Source organism: Salvia splendens, chromosome 7, assembly GCF_004379255.2.
Source record: "Salvia splendens isolate huo1 chromosome 7, SspV2, whole genome shotgun sequence".
Lineage (NCBI taxonomy): Eukaryota > Viridiplantae > Streptophyta > Magnoliopsida > Lamiales > Lamiaceae > Salvia > Salvia splendens.
In genome coordinates, this window is record NC_056038.1 from 5,390,917 (window position 1) to 5,417,614 (window position 26,698).

At 37.4% G+C, this 26,698-nt stretch overlaps 4 protein-coding genes and 1 non-coding gene across 6 annotated transcripts; 3 read left to right on the forward strand and 2 right to left on the reverse strand.

Annotated features, from left to right (window-relative positions):
- Nucleotides 1–13: 13 nt before the first annotated feature.
- LOC121741748 (GDSL esterase/lipase At5g22810-like) lies at nucleotides 14–1,575 on the reverse strand. Its single transcript, XM_042134631.1, has 5 exons — nucleotides 1,338–1,575; nucleotides 1,137–1,291; nucleotides 817–1,050; nucleotides 481–736; nucleotides 14–370 (listed from the first exon to the last, which is right to left on the reverse strand). Exons 1-5 carry the CDS (start codon nucleotides 1,573–1,575, stop codon nucleotides 177–179), a joined length of 1,077 nt encoding a protein of 358 aa, XP_041990565.1. The 3' UTR covers nucleotides 14–176.
- A 1,406-nt stretch (nucleotides 1,576–2,981) lies between these two features.
- Nucleotides 2,982–6,450, forward strand: LOC121742214 (UDP-D-apiose/UDP-D-xylose synthase 1-like). Its single transcript, XM_042135295.1, has 9 exons — nucleotides 2,982–3,437; nucleotides 3,837–3,929; nucleotides 4,042–4,149; nucleotides 4,739–4,853; nucleotides 4,938–5,071; nucleotides 5,167–5,268; nucleotides 5,347–5,439; nucleotides 5,552–5,687; nucleotides 5,765–6,450. Exons 1-9 carry the CDS (start codon nucleotides 3,168–3,170, stop codon nucleotides 5,875–5,877), a joined length of 1,164 nt encoding a protein of 387 aa, XP_041991229.1. The 5' UTR covers nucleotides 2,982–3,167; the 3' UTR covers nucleotides 5,878–6,450.
- Nucleotides 6,451–8,471: 2,021 nt separating this feature from the next.
- On the forward strand, nucleotides 8,472–8,666 carry LOC121742809. The gene has a single exon (XR_006038145.1). It is a non-coding gene; the product is annotated as a U2 spliceosomal RNA (small nuclear RNA).
- Nucleotides 8,667–9,345: 679 nt separating this feature from the next.
- LOC121811083 (BTB/POZ domain-containing protein At3g44820-like) lies at nucleotides 9,346–14,210 on the forward strand. 2 transcript variants are annotated; one of them, XM_042211868.1, is made up of 5 exons: nucleotides 9,346–9,618; nucleotides 10,055–10,236; nucleotides 11,400–11,469; nucleotides 11,761–12,969; nucleotides 13,115–14,210. In XM_042211868.1, exons 2-5 carry the CDS (start codon nucleotides 10,187–10,189, stop codon nucleotides 13,685–13,687), a joined length of 1,902 nt encoding a protein of 633 aa, XP_042067802.1. In that variant the 5' UTR covers nucleotides 9,346–9,618; nucleotides 10,055–10,186; the 3' UTR covers nucleotides 13,688–14,210. The 2 variants fall into 2 exon arrangements, with proteins under 2 accessions (XP_042067802.1, XP_042067803.1); XM_042211869.1 differs by lacking the exon at nucleotides 9,346–9,618 and having other exon boundaries at nucleotides 9,626–10,236; nucleotides 11,761–11,860; nucleotides 11,957–12,969.
- A 395-nt stretch (nucleotides 14,211–14,605) lies between these two features.
- LOC121811099 (DDT domain-containing protein PTM-like) lies at nucleotides 14,606–22,073 on the reverse strand. Its single transcript, XM_042211897.1, has 11 exons — nucleotides 21,897–22,073; nucleotides 20,761–21,614; nucleotides 19,654–20,334; nucleotides 19,186–19,484; nucleotides 18,290–19,080; nucleotides 17,837–18,119; nucleotides 17,564–17,688; nucleotides 17,038–17,486; nucleotides 16,924–16,952; nucleotides 15,971–16,483; nucleotides 14,606–15,881 (listed from the first exon to the last, which is right to left on the reverse strand). The coding sequence occupies exons 2-11, from the start codon at nucleotides 21,579–21,581 to the stop codon at nucleotides 14,932–14,934; spliced, it is 4,941 nt and encodes a 1,646-aa protein (XP_042067831.1). The 5' UTR covers nucleotides 21,582–21,614; nucleotides 21,897–22,073; the 3' UTR covers nucleotides 14,606–14,931.
- Nucleotides 22,074–26,698: the final 4,625 nt, after the last annotated feature.

Genomic DNA, 26,698 nt, shown 5'->3' on the forward strand with positions numbered 1-26,698 from the left:
TTATGAAGAAATATTGCATCAAACACCAAATAAATGTAGATTAAAACAGATTACACTCCCAGTAGTAGTATTATTTATACATGAACATCACACAATACTTACGACCAATACAACAGACCGGATTGAAACTGCCAACTTAGAAAAACAGTCTTGAAATAGAAAAAATATGTCTCAAATTAGGAGATGAGAGAGAGGCCAGCAGTCAGCAAATCATCAGACAAAATCTTGTTAGCAGCATGAGTGGGGTGAAAGCCATCCCAGAAAACATATTCACTTGCATTCCTACATGTTCCAACCGACTCTGCATTGCACAGTATAGATGTCTCCACCAACCCTGTCCCACACCATGCCTTTCTTGATTCAAAGAAACCTGAAAATATATTATAAAACACTAATTTTCTTTTCTCCACATGTTCAAAGAATAGTATTAGATCTTGTGTTTCAGTTTTATAAATGCGACTAGCCCCTACAAGTGCTCACCGTAATCAGTAGGGCGCCTGACAAGGTCATGAAGAGGCTGGTAGATATCCAAAACTACAAGATTAAGACCAGATAGCTTGGTCTGCAGTTTCTGGGAAGTGGAGTTGAGCTTTTTGTTGAATGAAACTGCCACTTTATTGAACTTTTCGACACATTCGTTACTGTCCTCGCCAAATATGGTGATAACTGCAGGCACACATCCAAGTGGGGGCAATGTTGTCACTCCAATCTTTCTTGCTCCCAAATTGTACAACTCCTAAATTCATAAGCACAGTTTATTTATTATCTCATGTGTATGGCTAGATCTGTGTGTTTCAAGCATCAGAAATTGAAAACCTGCACAAATTTGGTGTAAGACTGCAAGAGAATGTCTATGAATTGAAGTGGAGTGTACTTTTCGTATAAAAGAGGATTAATGTAGTAGTTCTGAACAAAATCACTGCTTCCACTGCTAAGGAAATGTATCGATCCATTTATGATGGTTGTAGCATTGGATTGTCCCACGAGTGTTGTGAGCTTCTTCTGGTATTCTTTGTATAGCTCCACCTGTTTGCTTAATGGGATCGTTTCCTACGTAGGAGATCAAAAACTCGATGAAGTCAGATTGTTTTTTCCTTTTACATCAATAGACCATGCAAATTATTCACTATGCTTACATAGATTTTTGCTGTGGTGTCGTAGTAGCCTAATGAGCCAGAGGCAAAGTTAGCCCCAATCAGGAGATGCTTCCCATTGGCTTGCTTGCTGAGGTAGGCCGTAGGATATGAGGTAAACCCGAGGTTCTCAGCTGCATTGTTAGTAGGAAAAGCAGCTGTTGACAAAAGTAGTTGATTTAGGTGGTTATGGAAATTGTTTACCAGTGTAGTCGGAAGCAAGCTTCCCGTTACAGAATCTACCGGTTGGTTTGTGTTTGATGAAGTCTCGCCCGTAAGGCGGGAAATTGGCTTTGAGAATGGTTTGAAGATTGTTGTTGTTGCCTACATCAACAACTGAGTCCCCAAATATGAGGAGTGCAGGAACCAAAGGCTGTGCATTTGCAACGGTAACGAGGAAAATGTAGATGATAGTAAAACTTGAGATGTTTTTGATACTCATGGTTTCCTTGCAGATGTTTGATAAGGAATTTCTGGGTGGTATTTAAAGAGGCCTAATTGGTTGAGATGGCTACATCTAAGATCGTGTGCCACTTCAAAATCCATGCATATCTTAACTGAGCAAAATAAAATAAAATTAAAAGGCTTGTGAATGAAGATGGCATTGTTAGTCAAAAGGTGATTAATTTAAGGAGGGAAGGTAACTAAGTTAAGTGGCGTGTCTTCTTGTGCTCTGCAATGAGCTGGACATGCTTTACCACTATTTCTACTTGTGTAAGATGAACTTGAATTAAACAAATAGTAGTAGTACGTACTACTAGTACTTCTTAAGGGGAAGTTGTAGAAATTCGAGTGATTAGTTAGTTATACAGGGCAAGCTTCATTTGATTACTCTTTAAATAAGTAAGGGCTGTTAGGTGGTGTGTGGGAGTTTCTTGATTCTTTAATGAGATATCTAGGCACCCACATGTTACATAGTTAAACACCCTTCTTGGAGAGATCACAAGACTAAAACATCATCTTCATTTCTATCTTTACACCTTTTTGTATAATACTCCAGATTTTTCACAAAATATTAGGTGTTCAGCGTTAGAAATGATGGATGGATATTGCATTCGATGAACGTATATTTCGAATCAATCCTATTTGTCACACACATTCAATGGGGTTAGTTTGACGTTTGTTTGTTATGGACCTGTTTACTTTGGATGACGATAGATATGGCAAGTCAAGATATGGTTAGCTTTTATAACTACTTAAGCCTAAGGAGAATATAATTTGTTGATAGATTGTTTGGTTTGCAGTTTTATTATTTCATGAAAAAAACTCGGGCTTGAGGTTTTTTTGAGGGTCCATCAAGATTTGTAACTTGCAAAGTAAATTCATATGATATGTAACTCGAACAAGGTTGGTTTACATCTCTCATCTAACTACAATTTGTGTCGTATCATGATTAGTCCGATCCAAAATCGATTTTGACAAATCCAAATATATATATAAAAGTGATCAATTTTCTTCCAGAATCACTTTATTTGTTTCTTAGTATAATTCATTTATCATACAAGTATAGGGTTCCTTTAGTACGAGTAATTAGGAAGTATGTATTTAGCCCAATTCGAATTATGATGAATATCAGTATATTACATATGCAAGACACATAATGACAATTTCATCAAATTTGTTAATCAGTTAATCTCATCATCATCCATCAGGGAACTAACTCTATCCGACAATAATACTCCATTAAAATTAGGATGTATGTATTTTAAATTATTTTGTAGTATTATTAAATAGAACGAAGATTAATTTTGCACTCCATTAAATGATCAGTAATAATTATCATTAGCCATTAGCAGCACTCACAATGGAGGCTGGCATATCTTATTAATCGGTGGAAATTCGACTCCGAATCGACTAAGCAAGAAGTTAATAAGTTTAGTAGGTCCCACTTCCTGCAGTAGAGCATATATCTTGAAGCTGAATAATGCAGCAACGAACAAATCCATAAACCGTAAATCCCCAACATTCTCACGCGCATTATCTGCAATCACCCATCCATCTCGATCACCGCCGAACAAACTGTCGGTGCAAGCAATGGCGAGCGCTAGAGTAGATCTCGACGGGAATCCGATCAAGCCGCTCACCATATGCATGATCGGCGCCGGCGGCTTCATCGGCTCGCACCTCTGCGAGAAGCTTATGGCCGAGACGCAGCACAAGGTTCTGGCGGTCGATGTCTATAGCGACAAGATCAAGCACCTCTTCGAGCCGTCGTCGCTGCCCTGGGCGGATCGCATTCAGTTCCACCGCCTCAACATTAAGAACGATTCTCGCCTCGAAGGCCTCATTCGGATGGCGGATCTTGTAATTTTCCATCGTTTGTTTCTCTTTATTTTTAGTTGTTAACTAGGTTTGCTTTAGTAGATCCTGCTTAAGTAGTTTTTGCTTAAGATACTGACATTGCACTGGAATTCTCCCGGTTGATTTCAATGTAGGAAGATGTATGATGATAGTAGCAAGTAATTGAAGTGACATTATGTGCTGCTACTTACTAAATCTAGAGCGGTCTACTAAGATCTCTATGTAAATTTTAATTTCTTTTTTTTTGTTTCTTTCTTATTTTTCAGCTTCGCAGAGAGTATTCGAAAATGATGATTCTCTTAAATCCTCGTATTTGTCTATGGTTGTTTAAATACGTATAATCCATGCTTTAATTCTAATTATTAACCCTAAACCGATTCTATATATATTCTGATGTGACAGATTATAAATCTCGCTGCTATATGCACTCCAGCAGACTACAATACGCGCCCTCTTGATACAATCTACAGCAACTTCATTGATGCTCTCCCCATAGTAAGTTTTTCGTGTTATAACTGATTTGCGCTTTTGGTTTTCTAATTTTTCATGTAAAAAGTAGACCAAATGGATCACTGTAATTTGAAGTTGATTGATTGTTTTGGTTTAGATTAAATACTGCTCGGAAAATGGAAAACGCCTCATTCATTTCTCCACTTGTGAAGTTTATGGGAAAACAATTGGTTGCTTTTTACCCAAAGATAGCCCATTGCGACAGGTGAGAGTTTGCTTTCATATCCTCCAATACTGAAGTGCCTTTTCTCCACCAGTTTAGATCAAGAAATCTTGTGTCTCATATTTTAAGAATGACTTTGTGCAATTTGAATAACATCGCCACTAAAATGTGATTCTTTGTTTTACCATCATAAAAATATTTAAATTATTATGAGTAAAACATTTCCCTGGAAATCTAAGCTTTGTTTTTGCAACTTTGAGTCAGTTGTAGGTGATGGGAAATGTTGTCCTAACACCTACCATCTGTAGTGCTAGTCAACTCCTGGAAAGCTTTTATTGAAAATTTGTGTAATAATTTTTACGTGGGATCATTGTAATGTTATATGCACAAGTAATTGTGATCAAAGTAGAAACATTATAAAGTTAATAGATAAAACATCCAATTTTGCTCTTCTAGATAAGTTTAGCCAGATGCTAAATGTAAGCTCTTTTCTCATTTGATTGTTTACTATTATGTCCAATTATTTCTGTTCACTTGCTTCTTGCAAAGTGCTTTACCAAATTATAACCAATGGGGCTGTTCTGTTTTGCTTGGATGGATTTTCTGAACATTCACCATCTTCTTGCATCAGGATCCTGCTTACTATGTTCTATCGGAAGATTCCTCCCCTTGCATCTTTGGCCCCATTGAGAAACAGAGATGGTCATATGCATGTGCAAAGCAGTTGGTTGAGAGACTGATATATGGTGAACAGTGTGTCTATATTTTTGTGGGACATTAGTAAATTTGAAGTGTCATGTTAACTGTATTCTTATATTCTTGTTCTACAGCTGAGGGTGCAGAAAATGGTCTTGAATTTACAATTGTTAGGCCTTTCAACTGGATTGGTCCCAGGATGGACTTTATACCTGGAATTGATGGTCCAAGTGAGGGTGTTCCAAGAGTTCTTGCCTGCTTTAGCAATGTAATACTGTTTTTTTTTGTCATGAACATTCTTCCTATTATATACTGGTATGAACTTGTGTCATTTTTCATTTTGCTGGTTTTTTGTCTGCCCAGAATCTCTTAAGGCGTGAACCACTGAAGCTTGTGGATGGAGGTGAATCTCAGAGAACTTTTGTTTACATCAAAGATGCCATCGAAGCTGTCCATTTGATGATTGTATGTCTTAGTTATGCCTTCTGAATGACGTGTATTACATTTTCTGTGTGAGTGTTGTTAAATCAAGTGAATTCTCAGGAAAATCCATCCAGGGCTAATGGTCAGATATTTAACGTTGGCAATCCTAACAATGAAGTTACTGTCAGGCAGCTTGCTGAGATGATGACTCAGGTAAATTCAAACACATTTTTTACTGTCAAGCCTTTTTCATGCACTTGTCTTTTCTTTCAGGTGACTTTGGATAATTTTCTTAATATCTCTCTCCTGTTTAATGCACACACAGGTTTACTCAAAGGTTAGTGGAGAACCTCCACTGGATGCACCTACGATTGATATAAGCTCGAAAGAATTCTATGGTGAAGGATACGATGACAGTGACAAGAGAATTCCTGACATGACCATAATCAACAGACAACTTGGTAGTGTACTGTTGTTTTACCAAAACTGGTTCATGTTAGAGATGCTCTTCTCCTAAATTTGTATCTGTGTTTCTCAGGTTGGAACCCAAAGACATCACTGTGGGACTTGCTCGAGTCGACTCTTACTTACCAACACCGGACGTACGCAGAAGCTGTAAAGAAGGCTACCTCAAAACCGGCAACGACTTAAGAAGTATGAAACTAAGATGTGCTGCCTGTTTGTATCTTGTTTTCGAATGATCATTGTATGGTTTCATCTGAGTTGTATACACCATAAATCTCACTGTGTTCCCTGTAAAGGCTCTCGTTAATATGCTCAAGCAGGATCAAAAGAGGAAAAAAGTTGCTCAAAGGAGGGCAAAGAGACCTGTAGTGTCTTGTAATACTCTGGGGCAGCTGTGATTTCTGATGGTGCATATAGAAAATCGATCAAAGATTGCATTGATATTTTAAGAAGAGTGAACAAAAAGGTGATGTAGTGTATTGCTGAAGTACTCTTCAGGGTTGCGCGAGTAAGCTTTTATTTACCTTTCTTGGCATATCTGTGCAGTCTTTAACCGACTTTTTATATGCACAATTATATATCGCAGATATCTCAGGGTCCATTACACGACCAGCCGGTCTCTTTGCCCTCCAACAAAATTTTCTCTTTTGATCATATGCTTTAGAGCCTCTAAAGTGAACACAGTTAGAGATTTTGAATGACATGCACATATTGGATTTCCAAATCTTTTTTTATTGAAAGCTGAAACGTTATTTTTAAGAAGATGAGTTAGGCGAAGCTCAGACCTTTTTTTAGAAAGGCTCGGCTTATCATATAAAATAAATACCCCATATAGTTGAGTACCATTTTATTCAATTGTACTTCATAGTGATCAAATACTTATAGTAATAACTAATATCAATTTTGTATGTTAAAAATATCAACACAAAGACATATATTTATCAATATTCTTGTGTTGATAAACTTATGTCTTTGTATTGATATTTAAATTTACATGTTGTATTGATATAATTATGTTTTTGTGTTGATAATTTTAATACACAAAATTGAAAGTTATTAGTTATTACTGTAAATTAGTTAGCACACTAACGCAATCCCTCATTAAATAAACAAAATGGATGGTGGAGATTTAATTAATTTGTGTTTATTATTTACACACAAATAGAGCATTGAAGGGTAAAATGTGGCGATTGACAATTGTATTACATATACATATAATTTGGAAAATACACATTTTATAAGCATTGCATACATTGCACTTGGGCCGTTAGACTCTGCAATATACTTCATTAAACTACAACTGCTTGCAAATTCAGAAAATACTTGGATATTACTCCTAGTACATAATTTGTTCGGCATTATACATGTTGAACTTGGGGTAACTATATATATTGAAGTTAAGGGTAATTCGAAAACATACTTAATTGTTTTCGACAACTGTGCCCGATATTTTATTCCTTATGCAAGTAGTAGTACTTGCTTTCTCTCAAGTTCCAATTGGTGTTTTTTTTACTACAACATCCGCACAATGATATAATTATGCTTTTTATAACTTTGTGACCCTTGCTACATACTAATTTTTATCGAATTTTCTCTGGGTTGCAGCAAGCCACCGTGATCATCACTTGATTTTTGTTCATATCATATACTCGATCTCTAACTTGTACAGTGCAAAAAAGAATATTTGTGTTAGAAATATCATATACTACTAGTGTTTATATTGTGGGTATATAGATGTTGAACATATGTGATGACAAATTGATGGCATTTGTATGTGGTGTGCAAGCAAACTTGAGTTGATCATGGTGATTGTGATGAGAGAGACTTGCGGGGAATATCGCAAAGAATTTTCCTGAGCTTGTTGTAGCAGCATGGGCACTAGCTGCAGATCAACATTTAATGTCATTATACTTACCTGAAAACATTCACCAAATCAGTCACCCTAACTATGTAGTTTAACTCATTCAGTCGAGGGTGACCCATGAATTAATTTTTGCAACAACCATTATTAAAATTTGCAACAACTAGCATATACTATTGGATTCACCAACTTACATTCTTTTGGTATATGTATTCCTGTATTGAATTTGAGCTGTAAATAGTTCGAAGATAGTGGCGAATGTTCCAGAATTCTTAAATCAGTAAATCACACATGACAGTGTAGATTGTTGAATTGTTACTAGCTAGATCCATCAATTGTAGTACCATTTTTATACACTAATTGTTGGAAAATTACATAATGTTATCCAAAATTATAAGTTTTCACACGATTGTAAATACGATAGCAATTTTAACACCACCAAATTTTGCCATTAAAACATCCTCAACTGTTTTCAACCATAACATTACTTTCATTTGTGATATGCTATAAAGTTGGATTAAAAATTAGCAATGATGTAATTAAGAAATGCTGAGAGATTCCGTTCCGTTCCTGAAGTTAGGTCTGAGGTACATTGGAGACGGTATGATCATGTCGGAGAAGACAATACGCAAGCTGCTCCAGTTGATCATGTCTCACAAAACTAAATTTGATGCCAGATTTCATAGAGGTTAACATGGTCCCATTCAGAAATGGGTTTTGTTAGAATTGTTGTACGATAATCCTAATTGAGGTTACTGGAATTATATTTCTGTGAAGTTTTGAAGCAGCTTTAGATAAGATGTAGTGTACTGTTTGGGGTTATTGGAATTTTGTATAAGTGAGTTCATCCCACATCGAATGTATAAAAGGAAGTGCATATGACATAGTATAAAACCATGGGCCAGTCTTAGGAAATCTCATACCTTTCTCGGCCTTTTGGCTAAGATCAAGTGTAGTATCTGTTCTTATCAGTTTAATATCTGATATGTAGACCATTGGTCTACACGATATTAAATTTATTTTTTGAGGGTAAGATCCATTAAAGTAGCTTGCTACTTGGGTCTTCATGCGTCGCCTTTGCGTTGCACTATTGCATTGGCCAGGCGCGCCCCACCAATTGGAGATGAAATTTATGTAGAAAATGCTGAATTTGGATAAATGCATAGCCATCTTTAACGAGTTGGAGGAGATGAGTTTTTCTCCTCCAACAATTTGGATAGAAGGGAATCAACCACACTCCTTGACAAATTAGACATGGAGGAGCAGATGTAGGAGGCGGAGAGATCATTTAAGCGAAGGGATGATGGAGAACATAGTAGAAGTGGTTGCAATAATGAACTGCATAAATATAAGAGTCTCGGACAGTAGTCGGACCGCGTCTAAGCGAGATGGCTCCAAGAAAACTTGTGCACTGATAGAATAACATTTCGGTGAGATTGGCTATGTTAGAATTGTTGTACCACAATTCATATCATAGGTGAAGCAGCTTTTTTAGAGCATTAGATGTAGAGGAGCTTATGGAAATTTTATTCCCACATCGAATGTATAAAGGAAGGATGAATAGACCATTATTGTTTAAATACTTCTTTTGAAAAATTTAATGTTGCTAATGTATGAGTTATTTTTCTTGTTGTCAGTACAGTTCCATTGAAAACAAATGGGTCAAATGAGATTTTTAGTAGTACTATATCACAAAATTATGATAAGTGGTTAGCTCAATAACAGTAGAATAAACCGAAGGAGTTTGAATTGAATGTGCACAAGCTTGTTATTTTGACATTCTACAATTGGAATATTGTCCAAGTTGCGCACTAGAACAATGACCTGTGATCTTGGACCATTGTGTGCCGTCCCTTGCACGCCACCTATTCGACCAAATGCCCACTGCACTTGCACATGTCACACCACAAACCTCCCACTGCTCTCAGTCGATATTATGATTCCCATGTTTCTTTGTCCATCTTTACGCCTTTAATCATGTTATTACAACATTTTTAAACTAATGCATCGTCATTTAACACATCTTGTGCTGAAAAGGAAGTACTAGAAAATATTACCCTTTAAATGTGAGTATATACGAATATTGAGAGAAATCGATACCTTTTTCCTTTTTGGTTCTATCATGGAGTAGTATTTTATTCAAGCCGTTTTCTTGTCTTGGATCCTGTCTTAATAGAGTAAAGTATGTCCCATATAGTGGCCGCATCTTTAGGAATGTAGGTTGGGCTTTCCATAATTGCTGTTTGTTTTCGCTAATCATAATAATGACTCTAATTTGACCGAGCAAATCCTGGTCCTTTATTTTTCCAAATTTTTCTTTTTTCGATCTTTTAAAAACTTGGGATTATTCAATCTGTGGTTGTGAGTTGTGATGGTTGGTGGCCTGCTTTTGGTGGGTTTTATTTTGGTTACATTTGGTGGGGTTTATTGTTTATTGATGGCTGCTTAAATTAATGGATTGCTGAGCTGTGAGAATAATGATAATCTCTGATGTTTCTGAAGTGAACTCAAAATTGACATGATGGTAGCCCTCTGGCTTTATTGTTTAGAGGGGGAGAATGAATTTGAATTGAATTGATGCCTTTATTGGAGAAAAGGGAGGAGTTTTCTTGAAGAAAAGCCTTTTACCGACTGATGGCTCCTCCTGGGAAAACTTCTGGATTCCATCGTGAAGGAGATCACTGGTAACTCTCTCTCTCTCTCTCTCTCCAATTGTTTATTCTTGATCACTGAGAGCTCCAAACCTCCCTGGCTGACTCTTTCTGTAATTACTCGAGCAATTTAATGTGTGAAGTCTTGTTATTTACTACTACACTATAATTCATCATATGCAGGTGACATTTTTTTTTCTGGGGTATTTTATAATCACCAAATATTAACAAAATCAGAGTTTTGAAAGTACGGTTAGAGATAATCACTCTAAACAAACAAAAAGGAAACAGAATTATTGTTGGACGAATGATAGAGGTAACAAGCTCAAGAAAGGATTGCACTGTAATAGATATCATCGAGTTAGGATTAGCGGAATGCGTAAGTCGATTTAATCACAGTCAAATTAAGCATCATGCAATCAATGGTTCTGTGTCTCTAAGGCAGGGTCGTCTTTTGTATTTGTTAACTTCGTTGAGATTTTGGCCAATAAAAGCTAAGTGGACTAGTTACACCTGATTCAGTGGCATTTTGGCAATGTTCTTGTGGTTTAACCTATTACTATTTCTCAAAGCGGCGGCAATCATAAATTGTCTAACTATGAGATTGTATGCACTGCATCAGTTTCACCCTTTGTGAACTCTTATGGTTTTCAGTTTGTTCTGGTTGAGCATAATCATGTACATTCCTCACTAGGAGCATGTATGTGAAATTATTCAGCTTATACCTTTCTTTCAGTCTATAGGATTGTGTATTATTATATGAAAAATGCTGGCCTTTCTTGTTGCTATTTGGATGATAGTATGATCCTAGTGGAAGAAATGTACATGTATGCTGAATAATGATTCTTCTAGCATGTGATATGGAGGGGGTAGGCTATTCGATAGTCAATTTGAGTGAGTTTTGTGGCTAAAATGTACATCGGGTAGTATCGGATGAGTTAATCGTCAAATCAGGTCTTCCTCTGTATACCATTCTATCATACTTCAGTTTCTTTCAAAAATTGACTACCTTATCCTGTGTATCATAACTTTTGTGAAACGATGAAGGCTGTGGCAAGCATAATAAAATATACTTGTTCTTAGCCTGGCATTTTCATCTGTATAAAAAATGTCTTGTATTAGCTTGTATCGTTTTTATTTTCTAAGAAGATGCAATTGATGTGAAATGTTCTCACTATGAATTCTTTTTCTGTCAGGTACTACATTTCAAGTTTGCAAAGTGATATAACAGTAGTGGTGGATGAAGTAAAGTTCCATCTTCACAAGGTATCTTTATTTATTTATTTTGGAGAGCCATTGACAAGTATCTTGCTTATAGGTTGGCATTGGATGTGCAAAGAAAACTAGTTCTTCTTTTCCTATTTGTTTATATGCTAGTATCTTATACTAAGAATATCAGGAAACATGTGTGTGTTTCTTTAGAATCATATTTCGTGGATTTTGATTTACTTAACCACAATCATTTGGGTAGCATCTTTTGGCAGCCTAGGCTTCTATTGAGAACTCTCTTCTGTGCAATATTATATTTGGACTCTAATAGAAGTGTATATGCTCCAGTTTCCTCTTATTTCAAGATGTGGGAAGATAGCAACTATCTTTGAAGATTGTGAAAGTTCCACTGATATGACATTGACAGTACCTCTTGAAGAGTTTCCAGGTGGTGCCGAAACGTTTTCCATTGTGGTCAAATTCTGCTATGGTGGGAGGGTAGATTTCACACCCAAGAACATAGTAATTTTGTACTGTGCTGCAGGTTATCTTTCGATGACTGATGATTATGGTGAAGACAATTTATTGTCCAAGTCAGAAAGTTATTTCCATAAGCATATCTTAAAAGACTGGAAGGATTGCATTTTGGCTCTCCAGAGCTGTGAACTAGTTATTCCAAGAGCAGACAAACTTCAAATTATAAGTAGATGTATCAATGCATTGTCTGTAATGATCTGTACGGATCCCTCATTGTTTGGATGGCCTATGATGATGTATGGTAGCCTACAAAGTCCTGGTGGGAGCATTCTGTGGAACGGGATAAATACCGGTGCAAAGATCCATAGTAATGAATCCAACTGGTGGTTTGAGGATGTATCATATCTCTGTGTCGAGTTGTTTGAGAGGCTGATTCAGACAATGGAAGCCAAAGGAATAAGTCTGGAGAATTTAGCACGCTCCATAATGTATTATTGTAAAAAGTATCTTCCAGGGTTGGGCCGATGGCAGGGAGGACAGAGTGGTCTGTCGAGGACAGTAGCTAGTTTCAGCATGACACCTGCTAATGTCAATCAAGATGCTCTTTTGCGAAGTGTTATCAAACTGCTGCCCGAGAAGAAGGGAAAATCTTTTTGCCGTTTTCTGCTGGGACTTTTACGTGTTGCGTTGATCTTGGGGGTTAACAATACATGCCAGGATTCTCTGGAAAGGAGAATAGGCATACAGCTCGATTTGGCAACCCTGGATGGTCTACTGATACCTAACTATTCTGATTCTGATACTTTATACAACACCGATTGTGTTGAAAGGATGATTCGCCATTTTGTATCCTCTGAGCCGAGTGCAGCTTCAATATCTCCATTATCAGCCGACCTTGACACATCACCATCATCTGGGCGTTTCAAGAGAGTTGCGAAATTGATAGATAATTATGTGGCAGAGGTTGCTTCCGATGTAAACTTGAAACCTGGAAAATTACGTGCACTCGCAGAAGCATTGCCAGAATCTTTGAGATCTTTGCACGATGGGCTATACCGAGCACTGGATATATACATTAAGGTTTGAATGACCTCCTTGGCATAGTTATATGTTTCTTTGTGTTCATTTAGGTTAGAAATTTCGTCTGTTCTTGTTTCTCCAGTAAGGAGTTATGCCCCTTTCCGGTATGTCTAATTTCTTGAAAAATGTTCGTGAAATTCTGCAGGCACATCCCTGGCTTTCGGATAAAGAGCGGGAGCAGCTCTGCAACATTATTGATTTTCAGAAACTCTCGATCGATGCTTGCGCACACGCATCTCAAAACGAGAGGCTTCCACTCAGAATCGTACTACAAGTCTTGTTCTTCGAGCAGATGCAACTGCGGACGGCCTTAGCTGGCTGCCTAAATGTTCTCGATGCTGAAAGTGCCCCCACAGCTTCTCTGGCCATTCCTAACGAAGCTGCTGGGCAAAGGGCCCATCGAGATGGATGGGTAACAGTCGTTCGTGAGAACCAGGTGCTGAAAGTAGATATGGAACGGATGAGGTCTAGAGTTGGTGAACTAGAAGAAGAGTTCAGTAAAATCAAGGAAGAGATGAAAAAGGCAACCAAGTCAAACAGTTACATTAGCTCTCCACGCCTTGTTCCTAGAGGGACTGGATGCAAACTACTTCCTCAGGCTTCAGATGCCCAACAAGATGTCGTTGGGAGTGGGACACCAACTCCAAGAGCATCAGTCGAGCAGGCACGACCATCCATCAAGAACCCTAGACATAGAAAAAGCTTCTCCCAGTTTTGAGTATTTAGACGTCTGTATATCTTGATTCGTGCTCTGACAAAGCTGGGCAAGACTGCTTTACTTGCAGCGAACGGGCAGCCATGGGAGTAGGGGCTTGTCAATCACAAGGTGGTAAGCTCGGTTTCTTTCTCTTGCAGTGCGTGAAGCAAATGTTGAGAAGACAGTGTTTGTCCATAGTTTGGAGAAGGTAAAAAAGCTTCTTTAGACATAGCAAGACATAGCTTTAGATGGTGAACTGGGCTGGGGAAAAAATTCTAGCAGATGAGTTTTACCTTAATTTTTTTTATGTAACAATGCAGTCAATGATATCGAGTTTTAAACTACCTACTAGAGTTTTTTCCCCGGTTTTCACAGCATTCACAAAAGCTGAATGTATAGTTTGAATCTTATGTATGTGATACAGTTACAGGTTGAATGTATAGTTTGAAAGCATAGATTTTTCAAGAATCTTGGTTCGTTTTTTTTATTATAGCATTATTGGTAAAACCGCTCATTGTGTCGAATCGAAACAATTATTGGTATTTTTTTGTATGATTCGAGCACTATCAGTCTACAACTGAGTGTGATCGATGGTTTTGAAATTAGTATCCATATCACAAAGAACTATTCATTGCATCATAACCGGTAACGACAGTGAAATACTTTGTTTTGCTTTGTTGCATATTCAATTACTCAAAACTTTTCAAATTTTGAATAGTACTCCCTACGTCCCACTTAAGATGTCCACATTTTTTAGTAGCACAAAAATTTAGGAGTTATTAGTAGAATAAGTAGAGAGAAAAAAATAGTTGAATATTTTAATGAGAGAAGAAAGAGAGATTTATTTCCAAATATAAAAAGTAGACATCTTGAGTGAAGCAAACTAAAAAGAAAAGGTGGACATCTTGAATGAGACAAGGGGATATGTAACATTCCAAATGTTATAGTATTACAAAGTGCAGTGAAGACGCAAAAATACAGCAGATTAGGCTTCTCAATTTTAATCTAAATGAATAGATAGTTGTGTATATATTTGTTGACAAAAATGGGCAACTGCAATGTACAGTTGTATCAATTACCTGTAAAAGGTCAAAAAATATTAGGATAAGCACCCAAAAACCCTGCTTTATCCATCAACTTTGAAGAAAAATCAGTGGCCATAGTGCATCTCCATTGTCATTTGTCTCCCAATAAATTGGCAACATGATCAAGCATACGGTTTCATCATCAGTGCATAATAGGCTGATGCATGAACCAAATTGCTGCTAGCTCCAATCGCGACAACTGCCACACCTCCAGTCATCCTCATTCGAGGATGATTCATACCAGGGCGAGCAAGTTTTATGAAGATTTATACCACAAATCTCGCAAGAAAGATCTATCGGTGGTTCGTTTTTAGAACACAGTTTACAAGACACTATCTGTTTAGATGTTTCTGAAGACGCAATCAGCTTTTCCTGATCATGGAATGTTTCAGTTATTCCATTTTTGGGAACTGTAGAGGGCTCCTCGCTATTCACATGGCCACCCACATTGGTTTCAAGATCAAAGAAATCTTGAGAAGCAAACTGCTGCATGGATAACGAATCCTGCACTGGGGTTAAAGGATTTGCCTCTGTAGGTTTTGTTACTTCTTCATTCCTGAAAGATTTGGTTGCTAACTTGGTCTCTTGTCTTGTACTTCTCCTTATGAGCATCTCCAGTGTGGAATTAAGAGCATTTTCTTCAAAAGGCAAAGATGCTTCAAACGGACAGGCACCCTCCTGACATTGGACATCTATTTCTCGATTACCATGTCTCCTGACTGGCAACTTTCTAGGCTCAGGATCAGATGCATTTGCATTTTTCCATCCACTATTCAGTTCTGACTTCCCATCAGTGCATTGCTTAGATTTATCAAGAGAAGCGAGAAGAGGATTATTTGTTGCTGCTGCTGCTGCTGATACAATGATGGCTTTAGGCTTTTGGAGTAATTTGGAAGCTGTTGGAACTTCTTCAAGATGCGCTAGGATCATATCACGGTTAAAGGCCATTGCAGGAATCTTCAGCTTGGAAGCTTGTTGGTGCTCTATTTTCCCCTTCGATACAATCTTTTTTGGTAGATTCGAGTAAGGACACACGGGAGACTTGATCCTTCGGCATTTGCAGCACTTATATCCCACAACAGAAAAAATCTTAGACTCGTCAAGCTCTAAAGCATCAGCATGAAACCAATCTGCCACGGGCACAACGCGAAAACATTAATAATAATTTAGGAGCAATAAAAGAAATTACAAAAAGGACTGATAATAATTATTCTCTTACTTTTGCATGATTCACAACAAATATACATTGCATCACCAGTATATGGCTGATCACAAAGATGGCAAACAGGTTTCATCAAATCCCTATCTGTGTTACCACTCAGAAGAATGTTTCTTGATCTGAAGTCAAAGCCAGTGTCTTCAGAAAACCTCTTCCTCCATATGAGACCCCAATTTGATCTTGCATTTGTCTCTGTCTTTGTTACTGCAGGACGATTTATCAATGATCCTTTATGGGATACCGAGTTTACATCCTTAGGAATAGCATTTGTCGTTGTAACTGCAGGACTATTTATCAATGATTCTTCATGGCATACTGAGTTTACATCCTTAGGAATAGCTGGCTTAGAAACGTCTGGTGCTTGAGGGAGCAAAGGACTTGTGGCAGATTCACTGCTACTATCAACTTGAGTAGCCACCTGAGTTTCAAAGCATTGCTTGCAGATAACTACAAAGTCAGTATCCTCACTTTTATTTACTGTTGAAGTGGTGGCACATTGCTGATGACAAAATCCTGGCAAATGAAAGAGGGTAATTGAGGTTTTCATGAGTGACCACAAATAATAAGACCACATAATTTGTGTATCAGAAGAGTTCTCATTCACAACTGTAAAAGTAATAATAATAATACTAAAAATAATAATAATAAAGAAATATTTACACATTGGGATACGTGTTGAAGTGTAGATAATTAAGAAAAAGGAAGAAACTATCAACTAAAAAAGAACTTCATTCCGAATCTGATTTGCTGTGGAGCAATTCCTCATTAAGTATGTAGGATTTAACAGATAGGTAAAATAGCTTAGCTTTGTGGTAATCATCTCTCTTTTTTCAACCTCTATGTGCACCAATATTCGTTTCTTCAGGTAGTAAGAGTTAACATTTTCTATCATCATAAATAACAACCCACAAAGAAAGAAATTATAAAACAGAACATCGGTTATTGAAAAATACCTTGACATGCATGGCACTTCACAGCACTCCTGAATGTCAAACATCGAAACCAGACTAGTTAACATAAGGACTGAAAAAAGATAAAAGTCGAGAAAACTAGAAAATTCAAAGTACCTATAGGAGACATCTTGATGACACGAACAACAACTCTTGACTGTGTTACCCATCTCCAATAAGAGAGCAGAGAATATATTTTCACGGGAAGCCTTCAACTGTCTTTTCTGCAGTTTGGAAAGCACATTCACAGACTTGGCTTTCTCTGCTTTTCGTTCATATTCTCTAATTAGATACAAGGGGATGAAGGTCTCAGAGAACCAGTATCTTTCCTTCCCACTTTCCAGGATTTTCTCTGTTTGCACTATATTTTTCATAACACGCGACGGCAGGTGTTTCCTACAACCAAATCCAACACAGTATCTAACTTCATGTCCCACTATCTTCTTAGCATGGATAACAGCATTTCTAAAAGCGGATGATTCTGCCTCTGAGCCTTTTCCATCACCGGGCATTTGCTCTGGACGACCAAGATCACCCCATCGCACATGTAGATTAAAGTATCTCACCTGAGACAAGAAAACTTTATCGTAAAGTACCAAGGTACGACAAGTATACAAATTCCATTATAAGAATATAATGGTACCTGAAGTGCAAGATGTGCCACACTCCTACTTATTTCTACTGCGGAACGCCAGAAGAGCTGCCTGCTAATTCTGGGGATTTCATTTCCTTCAACATATCGTACACCGGGTATCTTCTTTTTACCACCTGCTTTACTTATAACATATTAGTGACCTATTTTGGATCTGAAATATTATCGGATAGAGAAAGAAAACATCCCAACCTTCATCAAACAAAGAGGAATATAAGCATTAAACTCTTTAATAACTATGTAGAGGTGGACTACAAATGTTACCTTGACGGGCTGGCTTTTTGATAAATGAGCTTGGAAGAATCCCTCTTTGGAACATAAGCTTCGACATTATACCTCCCCGCCACCAGGTGAACTTAGTTGGTTTATTCAGGAAACCATCCACTACAGCTTCAACCATATCAGGTCGTTTCTTGCCTCGCCTGCCTGGCCTACATTTCTGAGTTGATCCAGTTGCAATCTCAGAAGTGGAGGATTGAGTAGAAAAACAATCAACAAGTTTCATCCAATCTCCGGAAAAGGCAATGGGGCGCATATTCTCCTCAAGCTGTGATGATATACATGATTATTCAACTAGAAGCATAAAGGTTTGAAACAAACAAAAAAACATGGAAAACAGAAAATTGGCAATCAAATAGTGCAGCAAGGGCGTGCAATGAAATTTAAAATATCCTAAGATATGGAACACAGACATATACAAAATCGATAAATGCTTACTTCAAGCAAAAGGATCTTCATTTCAGAGCAATTGGCGGCCTGTTCAAGTTGTCTGCGCCATTGTTTCCTGAAAGTGTCATTAAGGAAGGGACCGAGAAGTAGGCCACTTAAGCTCTCCTCCATAAACATAATATAGGCTGCGATGCCAGAAAGTCTGTCGTCCCGACCATTCTTTACAGGCCGAACACCAGCAAGTACCTTCATCACCCCTCTGGTGGCATTTGAAGCAGCTGCATTTAGCAAGCACTCTCTCTTGCTTGTTACAGAAGCCTTACAAGAAAAGCACCAGCTACATCTTTCGCGAGGGACTGCAGCAAGTTTGTTGTCCACATTGGGCCAGGAAAATCCCATAGCTGCTGTAGAGATAGCCTTTACCTGATCTGCATAGCTGATGCTAACAGCTTGTTGAGACTCAGAAACTTGACTTCCTTCATGTGAAAGAATGGCCAAGTTAGCAGCTGCAGATGCAGAGAAATCTCCATGCAAATAGTGATTCATGTAACCAGTTTTTTTGAAGGAAGAGCCCTTGTATGAGCACCAACGAGCTGGACTTCCACAAGTAGATCCAATTTTATTATCAAGTTCCTGGCTAACAAGCGATCCGTTGGCTTCTAAGGGAGCATCACTTAGAGCACTAATATTGCTACTTCTTGAGGAAACAGCCTCTGTCATATTTGAGTTGCTTTGTTGGGTTGATTCATAAGGACTCTCAGGCCTACCAATTAAACTACTAGACGAAGCAGGTTCGGCTACCATTGTTTTCAAGATTTCAAACTGTTGTCTTACAGAACCTACAAGACAGTTTGATTTTGTCACATTATCAAAAGAACTCTCACTTGAAACAGGTTGCTGAACACGGTTTCTAAGACAAGAACCAGTCATTTCAGCAGAATTACCAGTGGCACAAGTTGCATGATTTTGAACCTCGGTCGTTTCAGGGACTTTGTCCAGCATATCAACCAATCGTGCAATGCACGGGCCACTTCCATCGTTCGGAAATTCTAAACCAATTCCAGATTTCCAATTGGATGGTATGGTATCTGCAGATAATTCCCAATATTGCATTATCCCCTGGCATATTTCTGAATAGACAGAAGCATTATCTGGATTCGCATTAAGAACATTAAGGACTCCAGGAATATGGTGTCTATTATAGTATCTTGGACAAGTTCCAGAATAAACTGAGGTCTTCACTCTGAAAAATTTACAGAGCGGAAAAATCAAGTAATATTAATAGTAAAGAGAAAATAGAGAGAACACAAATGGCATTAATAGATAACTCAAATGGATATCTATTGCAAAAAGAAATACTAATAGAGAGCTTGAAATGTAAGCAATAAGATAGCATGAAAGTAGATGCATACACAAGTAAATGGTCACAAGAAGCGACAAAGACTTGTCCAGTTGGATCAACACCAAAAACATCCCCTCCCCTCAATGTTGTCCTCCGCAGAATTTTGGGGTCGTTTTCACTGACTTTGCACTCAGGACAGTACCATGATACATTGGAAACAGGCATCTTGTTCAATCCTAAGCATCTTGAATGGTAAGCCATTGGGCATCCATCGCAGCAAACTAAAACTCCATCCATACCACAAAGGCGGCATTCATCACCATTACCGTCCTCAACTGCTCCACCAACTAGAGACTCTGTATGGAGATCATCAAGAGATTTTTTTGTCTGATGGTTTTCAGCTCTTTGTGCAGCTTCTATGTCCATGCAGTCAGAAGTTTTGGAGTCTCCAGGAAGAATTCTTGCAGGTTCACATGCGCCCAACTCTGTGCCCGGATCTATGTCCTTTGCAATTTCTGCTACCTCACGCATGTCCATTTCTGCTCTGAGCTCTTCAGTATCCAGAACATCATCGCATAAAATCTGCAAAGTGATCAGCTTCTTACCTACAGATAAAGTATAATAATCTCTCTCCAGGCAATGTGCATATAACTCTTTCCAGTCATCTCCATTTTTATGACCCATTGCTATCAGATAATTGACCAAGTAAATTGGCCAAGTTAATGTATCAAGCAAGCTCCAATCCAGGGACCTGAATGTACAACAACAACAACAACAACAACAAAATAGATTAATCACAAAGTGAATTGAATGTTGCAGCATCAAAGTGAAGGGGCTTGCACAGAGGATGCATAGACATGACCATCTTCAATTTAATAAGTGAAACAATAATCTCATGAACATCAACGTAGATGGTGTAACTAGTCTAACAGGTGGTGTCAATAATGCATAACTAATTCAAGATAAAGAAGCTGAATTGTTAGTCATATACTGAGAAAAATACTCCAAATATAATAAACCAGCCGAAGAAAACCACTAGGCAACATGCTTAATTCAGTACAAATGTCAAAAGAGTATAAATTCTTCCAACAATAAAGTTTGAACTTAACTAGAACTGAAAAACAAATTTTTGAGCACTCAGGAAAATAAGTTAAAATAGCAAATGTTCAATAAGTACCTCAGAACTTTTGATGCAAGCCCAGAACCATCTGTGTGGATCTTCTCAAGTTGGCGCTTTAGGAAACACATAAGAGCAACATGAACTGAGTCCAACAATGTGTTTGCAACAGAGCAATTGAGTGCCCCCACAAAATCATCCAGTGCAAAAGGGTACAGAAACAACCGCACACTGAATGATCGCAAGAAACTATATACAGAAAGAAGATGTGAGACACACTCCTCCGGAACGCCAATATGACCAGACGAAGGAGGCAGATCTGGCGGTGGAACAGGTGGCTGTTTAGTCTCCCCCCCTTGAGCACCCTCACACGAACCACTCAAAGAATCAGCACCAACCTCATCACTCTGAACTTTGACAATCCCATCATGAGCACTACAAGAATAGGTCATTCCACTCAATGATGATGAATCAATGGAATTTGCTTTTCCCAGCTCTCGTGCATCAGTAGCAGTTGCAGTGTTCGAGTTCACATCTTTACTCGACAAAAGTTGGTTCAGCATTTCCTTTCTCTTAGACCATTCATCAGTTAAATCGCCTTCTTCCACCAGAAGTGATTTGACTTTTATGCTGTTCAAATCCTCACAAAGATCACCCTCGTAGTTTATCCTGTACAAACCTGAATCATAATCCACAATCCTTCCTAGAAGAACTCCACTCCCCTTGAACTCTTTCAGCATATATCTTCCAACCAATTCGAATGACCTCGTATGCATCACCTTCTTTCTTCCACCAACGTCTTCCGCCGCAGTTTGCACGTTATTTACCTTCCGTTTTCTCCCCCGGCGACTCTCCGGCTCAACCACCACCGTCTCCATCATACACTAATGGTAACTCAACGCCTGGACCAAAACCTAAAATTAAAAAGCTCATCAATGAAATCTATTTGCCAGGAATTCTCCTGAACATATCTCATCAAATCCGAAACGACAGTAAACCTCAATGCATCTGATCGCATTGGCAGTTCAAGCAAAAAAAATACTGCACCTTTGTTTTAACAGTTTTAGGTTTTCCTCTAGAAGGAAAAAAAAGAAGCAATGCACTAAATAAGCATTCAATACAAGTATAAACTATGGCCGAGAAGTTGAAAGAGGTTTCAGTCACCCGCCATAAACAATGAATTATATCGTAATTACCTTTTCTCAGAGAGACAAGCGATGAAGTTTGCGGCGAGATGAAATCGCGGGATTGCAATGGTAAATAGCCTTACCAGATTTTCCTGAACAAGAGAGAGAGAGAGAGAGAGAGTAAAGCCCTAAACCCACGAGTTCGCCGCCACACTCATGACTCGTTGTGAGTCGGGTGGGCCACTAACTCGGGCTGCACTCCCGAGTCAATATTTGCTGCTGAATGATTAAAAAAAGGAGTTTCTCAGAAGTTTGATTTATTGGTAAGATAATATTATTAGTATTATTTACGGTAATGATATGCTTAAGTAACAATTAACATCTAAAAATTTGTAATGTGGATTGGTGGTGCCATCAAATTTATCGTATCAATATTTAAGTTACTCGGTTTAAATAAAAACAATGGTTAGTTCTCGTGGGCCGTGGCCTTAAAAAGTGCTCTTTTTTCCACTAAATTAAATTGACTCAATTATTTATCCCATAAAATTAGTGCATCAAATTATTAATATAAGTATAAAAAATCTATAGTACTACTTGACAACAAATTTGGTGGAAATTTGTGAGTGGAGAAAACGGTTCAATTTTTTAGTTAATAAGCGCCATTGAATGCAGATTCTACTTCGGAAATAACAACAAAGTTTAATAATTGCAAGATATAAATAATTGGTTGATACACTGATATTCAACTTTAGGAATCAAAATAACATGAATTGTTGCAACGTTACAAAGGTGCATGTAGTTGTATGTAGCGAGTTAACGAGTTGACTCATGGAATTATCAACTGGGGCGGTTAAGAAAATTCTAGCGGGAACATGTTTCCGTTATATTTCGCGCCAATGTAGGGTTTATAAATTCCTAAAATTTGAACCCCTACATCTAATCACTTGCACACGGTGGCGTATGGAAGTGGGAACAAGGGAGTACAACTGTACCCTAAAATTAATGATATTAATACCATATTTATTGACAATTTACATCAAAGCTTGGTGATCTAGTGATCCGTCGCTCATAATCCCTTTCTACTGCTCTGAGTTTGATTCTCGGCTGGAGCAAAACTTTTAACTTTTATTCTCCTTTTCCTTTTCTTTTTTATTTTTTTTTCTTTTTTTCCTTTTTGATTTATGAAAACTACTACCTTTTTATTTCTATACTCAACATTTTCATTTTTATTATGCATTCTCCTTTTCATTGTTTTTATTATGTTTATGTTTGAATATTTTTTATTATTGAACTAACATTTTCATTTTTGTTACCGTACATAGTAATTAGTTTTTTAGTTAGTTAATTATTTGCACGCCTATTAACATTTTCATTATTGTAATATAGTAATCCAGTAATTAATTTTTAGTTAGGTAAAAATTTGCATTCCTATTTTATTTTATAGATATTAGGATTGTTTACTATAATTAAATTATTTTGATTTTTCCTATTATGTTTGTTATTTCATTTATTTTAATTGCTTTATTTATTATATTGATACTCTATTTTTTTTTATCATTTTAAGTAACGTAACTCGTACTTCAAATAAAAAAATTCTAAGTTTTTTTATTGCTTTTATTTTTTAATATGAAATTTTTATTTTTAACATTTTAGGTAGTACTCCTCCTTCCCACTTTAGGAGTCCCATTTGAGTTTGGTACGCGTTTTAGAAAATATAAAGAAAAGTTGGTGAAAAATGATAGTGAAATGTGAGTCTCATTTTTATATATTAATATTATAATAATGTATGAGTAAAATAAAGTTAGTAGAATGTGGGGCCTATTGCCATTTATGGAATATTTTAACCGAAACTCCTAATGTGGGAGTACTAAAATGGTAAACCGAGACTCCTAAAATGAGATGGATGGAGTATTATTTTTAGTACAACTCGTACTTCATATAAAAAAATTCTTACTATTTAAATTATTTTTATTATTAATATTATTTTATTTATAATAATTACTTGTCATATAATTCGTACCCCAAATTAAAAACTCTAGATACGCCACTGCTTGCACAATCAATTACATGTTTGATATCTCCATTTTCTATTCAATTACCGGTGGTAGTGACGGGAAACAAGGCCACGGAAGATATCATCACCACTGTTCGGTCGATCGTCGGCGGCGAGTTTTAAGACATGGACATGATTCGCGCTCTTCACTTGGCCAAAAATGACCCAACCGACACGATTAATATCATCTTCGACACGCCAAGGAGCTTTAAGAAGCCTGAATTTCCCAATAAGCCCGATCCCTCTCTTAATGCGGAGCCTCCGGTTACCATAAGTCATAGCGTTAGTTGGCTAGAGGATCCCGATTCTGCTGCGAGTTCGAGCGTGAATTTAAAGAGTTTGAGTGGAAACAACCAGTTTTCCGGGAATGGTTGTACTGATAGTGGAAATTCAGAAGAAACGGGGAGTGAGTGGTGGTTTGTTGGAAGCGGTGAGGTTAATGAGCTTTTTACTTGTAAAGGGAGAACCATGAATCCTGGCGATGAGGTGAATTTTACTTTCCCTGCTCAGAAAAAATTGACAGCATCCTCAACAGGGAAGATTGGTGGTTGGCGAGGTCGCCAGGTGGCTACATGCTCTGAGATTGTAAGGTTTTCTACCAGCACCTGCGGAGAGGTATTGTACAGCTTCTTCTTCTTATTCTTCTTCTTCTTCTTATTCTTCTTCTTCTTCTTCTTCTTCTCACCCTCATATGAATGACAGTTTTATTTGCTTTTTTTAATAAATTTTAATAATCTAATGAAATCTATGAAGTTTTCCCTAGGAAGGACCGTACAAGTGGTTTGAGACTTTGTGTTTTTCCTAAGAATGTGTATATGTCTGCTCCTGCTGGAATCTGACCATTATCTTTGTTTTAGGTAGAATTTACCCCTGGAGATCTGTATGCAAGGAAGAGGCCTTTGAATTCTGAGGTACTAACTCTACTGGATACTTATATGGCGAAGTAAGTAATTATAGTGTTAATTTCAATTGAACAGGACAGCTCTTTTTTGCCTCCAACAATTTCACATATAAATAAGTTCAAGAGTGCATCTTCTGGAAATGAAATAATGGTGAAAATGAAGAATCAGTTCTGAGAATGACCTTGACAATATTGTAGGTGTGACTGACAGATCTGAGTTAGAGGTAAGGCATTCAATTATCTTTGTTATTTCTTTGTGGTGCTCTCCTTAGGCTTTGCATAATTTAGTTTAATACTAGTATGAGTATATTATAGGAAATGGAGCCTCCCAGTACCCTACTATGTGAACTTCACCCTTACCAGAAGCAAGCTCTCAGCTGGATGATCCAACTTGAGAGGAGGCACTGTGGGGATGAGGCTACAACAACCATGCACCCATGTTGGGATGCTTATCAGCTTGCTGACAGGTATGTTTAGTTGCAATGTGTCCACTATTCTACCAATTACGTAGTTGGGTTTTAATTTCCAGTTGGTTTTATTTATGGTATAAGCTGTAAGATCTGTTGCAATATTGTGTTTATTTGCCTCTAGTTAGTTATTACTGAGATAAGGACATTATATATTTGCTTGCCTATATTTAACTTTGTATAGGATCCATGGTGGAATCCAGCAGTTGAAGAACAAGCAGTCATGCGGATTCATCGCATTGGACAAACTAATAAAGTTGTAGTCAAAAGGTTTATTGTGAAGGTATTTTACTGCGAATTTGTTATTGATGGGGATCTCTAATATGTGTTTCAGATTGAATCATGAAATCTGAAAGTGTTGAAGCTGGTTTTTGTGGCGGGCCAAGTTATGCTAATATAACAATCATCATGTGTCAGGATACCGAGGAGAGAATGGAAGCAGTACAGGCTAGGAAGCAGAGAATGATATCTGGTGCTCTAACTGACCAAGAAGTGCGAACTGCGCGAATAGAGGAACTAAAAATTCTCTTAACTAGATGAGGCTTTTGACTGATGCATCTAACAGTATCAAAATCCCAGGGAACCTCTCTTGCAGATTTCCCGATTGGATTCTGGTTTGTTGAGGAATATTATTCCAAGCGATATCATGTTCCCTTAGACGATACTGGGATACATTGGAAGCTAGTGGGAAGTTGAAGCATGTAGAGTATGGTTTAGGGAGGAGTTATGACAAAAATGGCGAATGCTTTCTGATGAACAATCTCTGCTTTCAACAAGAATGATATCTAAAGATTTTGGTTGCTGAGACCAGAATGATATCTAAATAGTGGAACATTTTTTAATAATAATAATCACTTCAAATAATGTGACAAAATTTACCATTGACAAAGATAAAGATTCGTTGGGTTCTACCAGTTAAAAAATATTTATGCTACTGGGACTACTACTTGTTTAAATATTGGAAATACTACCATATCCAATAATACAGCGACTGTATGATCCTACTATAACATGGCCCACTTGTTAACTGCTTCTGTCACGTGGGCATTGTTCAATTATCTCCCCATTCAACACCAATGCAATTGTTGAATTTGTTGTGCCAACCTTGGCCGATTTCTAAATTTGGCAAAAGAAAGTTGATGATCATGTTAAGACTGTTTACTCTCAATTACAAAATCTAAATTAAAAATTTAAGGAACCTAGATATTCAAAAAAGAGAGGACCACAATCTGGTGCTGTTGTAGATGCTTGTACCCAAAAAAATATGTGCAATATTAATAAAGACCTTTAGATTAACGAATATTCGTAGCTCAGATGCTTCCACATGATCTGAAAACGCCAAATATATATTGTCTCTACAAGTTAACAGCCATACATCGATTGTAGTAAATGCTTTCTCGTTGATCTTCTTCAATAAATTATCAATAATCATGCACTACTATTCCTTTTT

What these genes read in the sequence shown, in the direction of transcription:
- LOC121742214 (XM_042135295.1), top strand. Translation starts at nt 3,168, where the DNA reads ATGGCGAGCGCTAGAGTAGATCTCGACGGGAATCCGATCAAGCCGCTC. An exon ending in TCATTCGGATGGCGGATCTT is followed by an intron (nt 3,438 to 3,836) that starts GTAATTTTCCAT and finishes CTGATGTGACAG; the next exon opens with ATTATAAATCTCGCTGCTAT. An exon ending in TTCTTGCCTGCTTTAGCAAT is followed by an intron (nt 5,072 to 5,166) that starts GTAATACTGTTT and finishes TTGTCTGCCCAG; the next exon opens with AATCTCTTAAGGCGTGAACC.
- LOC121811099 (XM_042211897.1), bottom strand. Translation starts at nt 21,581, where the DNA reads ATGATGGAGACGGTGGTGGTTGAGCCGGAGAGTCGCCGGGGGAGAAAA. An exon ending in TGGCACATCTTGCACTTCAG is followed by an intron (nt 17,487 to 17,563) that starts GTACCATTATAT and finishes TTCTTGTCTCAG; the next exon opens with GTGAGATACTTTAATCTACA. An exon ending in GAAGTGCCATGCATGTCAAG is followed by an intron (nt 16,484 to 16,923) that starts GTATTTTTCAAT and finishes TTCATTTGCCAG; the next exon opens with GATTTTGTCATCAGCAATGT.
- LOC121811083 (XM_042211868.1), top strand. Translation starts at nt 10,187, where the DNA reads ATGGCTCCTCCTGGGAAAACTTCTGGATTCCATCGTGAAGGAGATCAC. An exon ending in CATCGTGAAGGAGATCACTG is followed by an intron (nt 10,237 to 11,399) that starts GTAACTCTCTCT and finishes TTTTTCTGTCAG; the next exon opens with GTACTACATTTCAAGTTTGC. An exon ending in TAAAGTTCCATCTTCACAAG is followed by an intron (nt 11,470 to 11,760) that starts GTATCTTTATTT and finishes TATATGCTCCAG; the next exon opens with TTTCCTCTTATTTCAAGATG.
- LOC121741748 (XM_042134631.1), bottom strand. Translation starts at nt 1,575, where the DNA reads ATGAGTATCAAAAACATCTCAAGTTTTACTATCATCTACATTTTCCTC. An exon ending in ACACCACAGCAAAAATCTAT is followed by an intron (nt 1,051 to 1,136) that starts GTAAGCATAGTG and finishes TCTCCTACGTAG; the next exon opens with GAAACGATCCCATTAAGCAA. An exon ending in CTTACACCAAATTTGTGCAG is followed by an intron (nt 737 to 816) that starts GTTTTCAATTTC and finishes TTATGAATTTAG; the next exon opens with GAGTTGTACAATTTGGGAGC.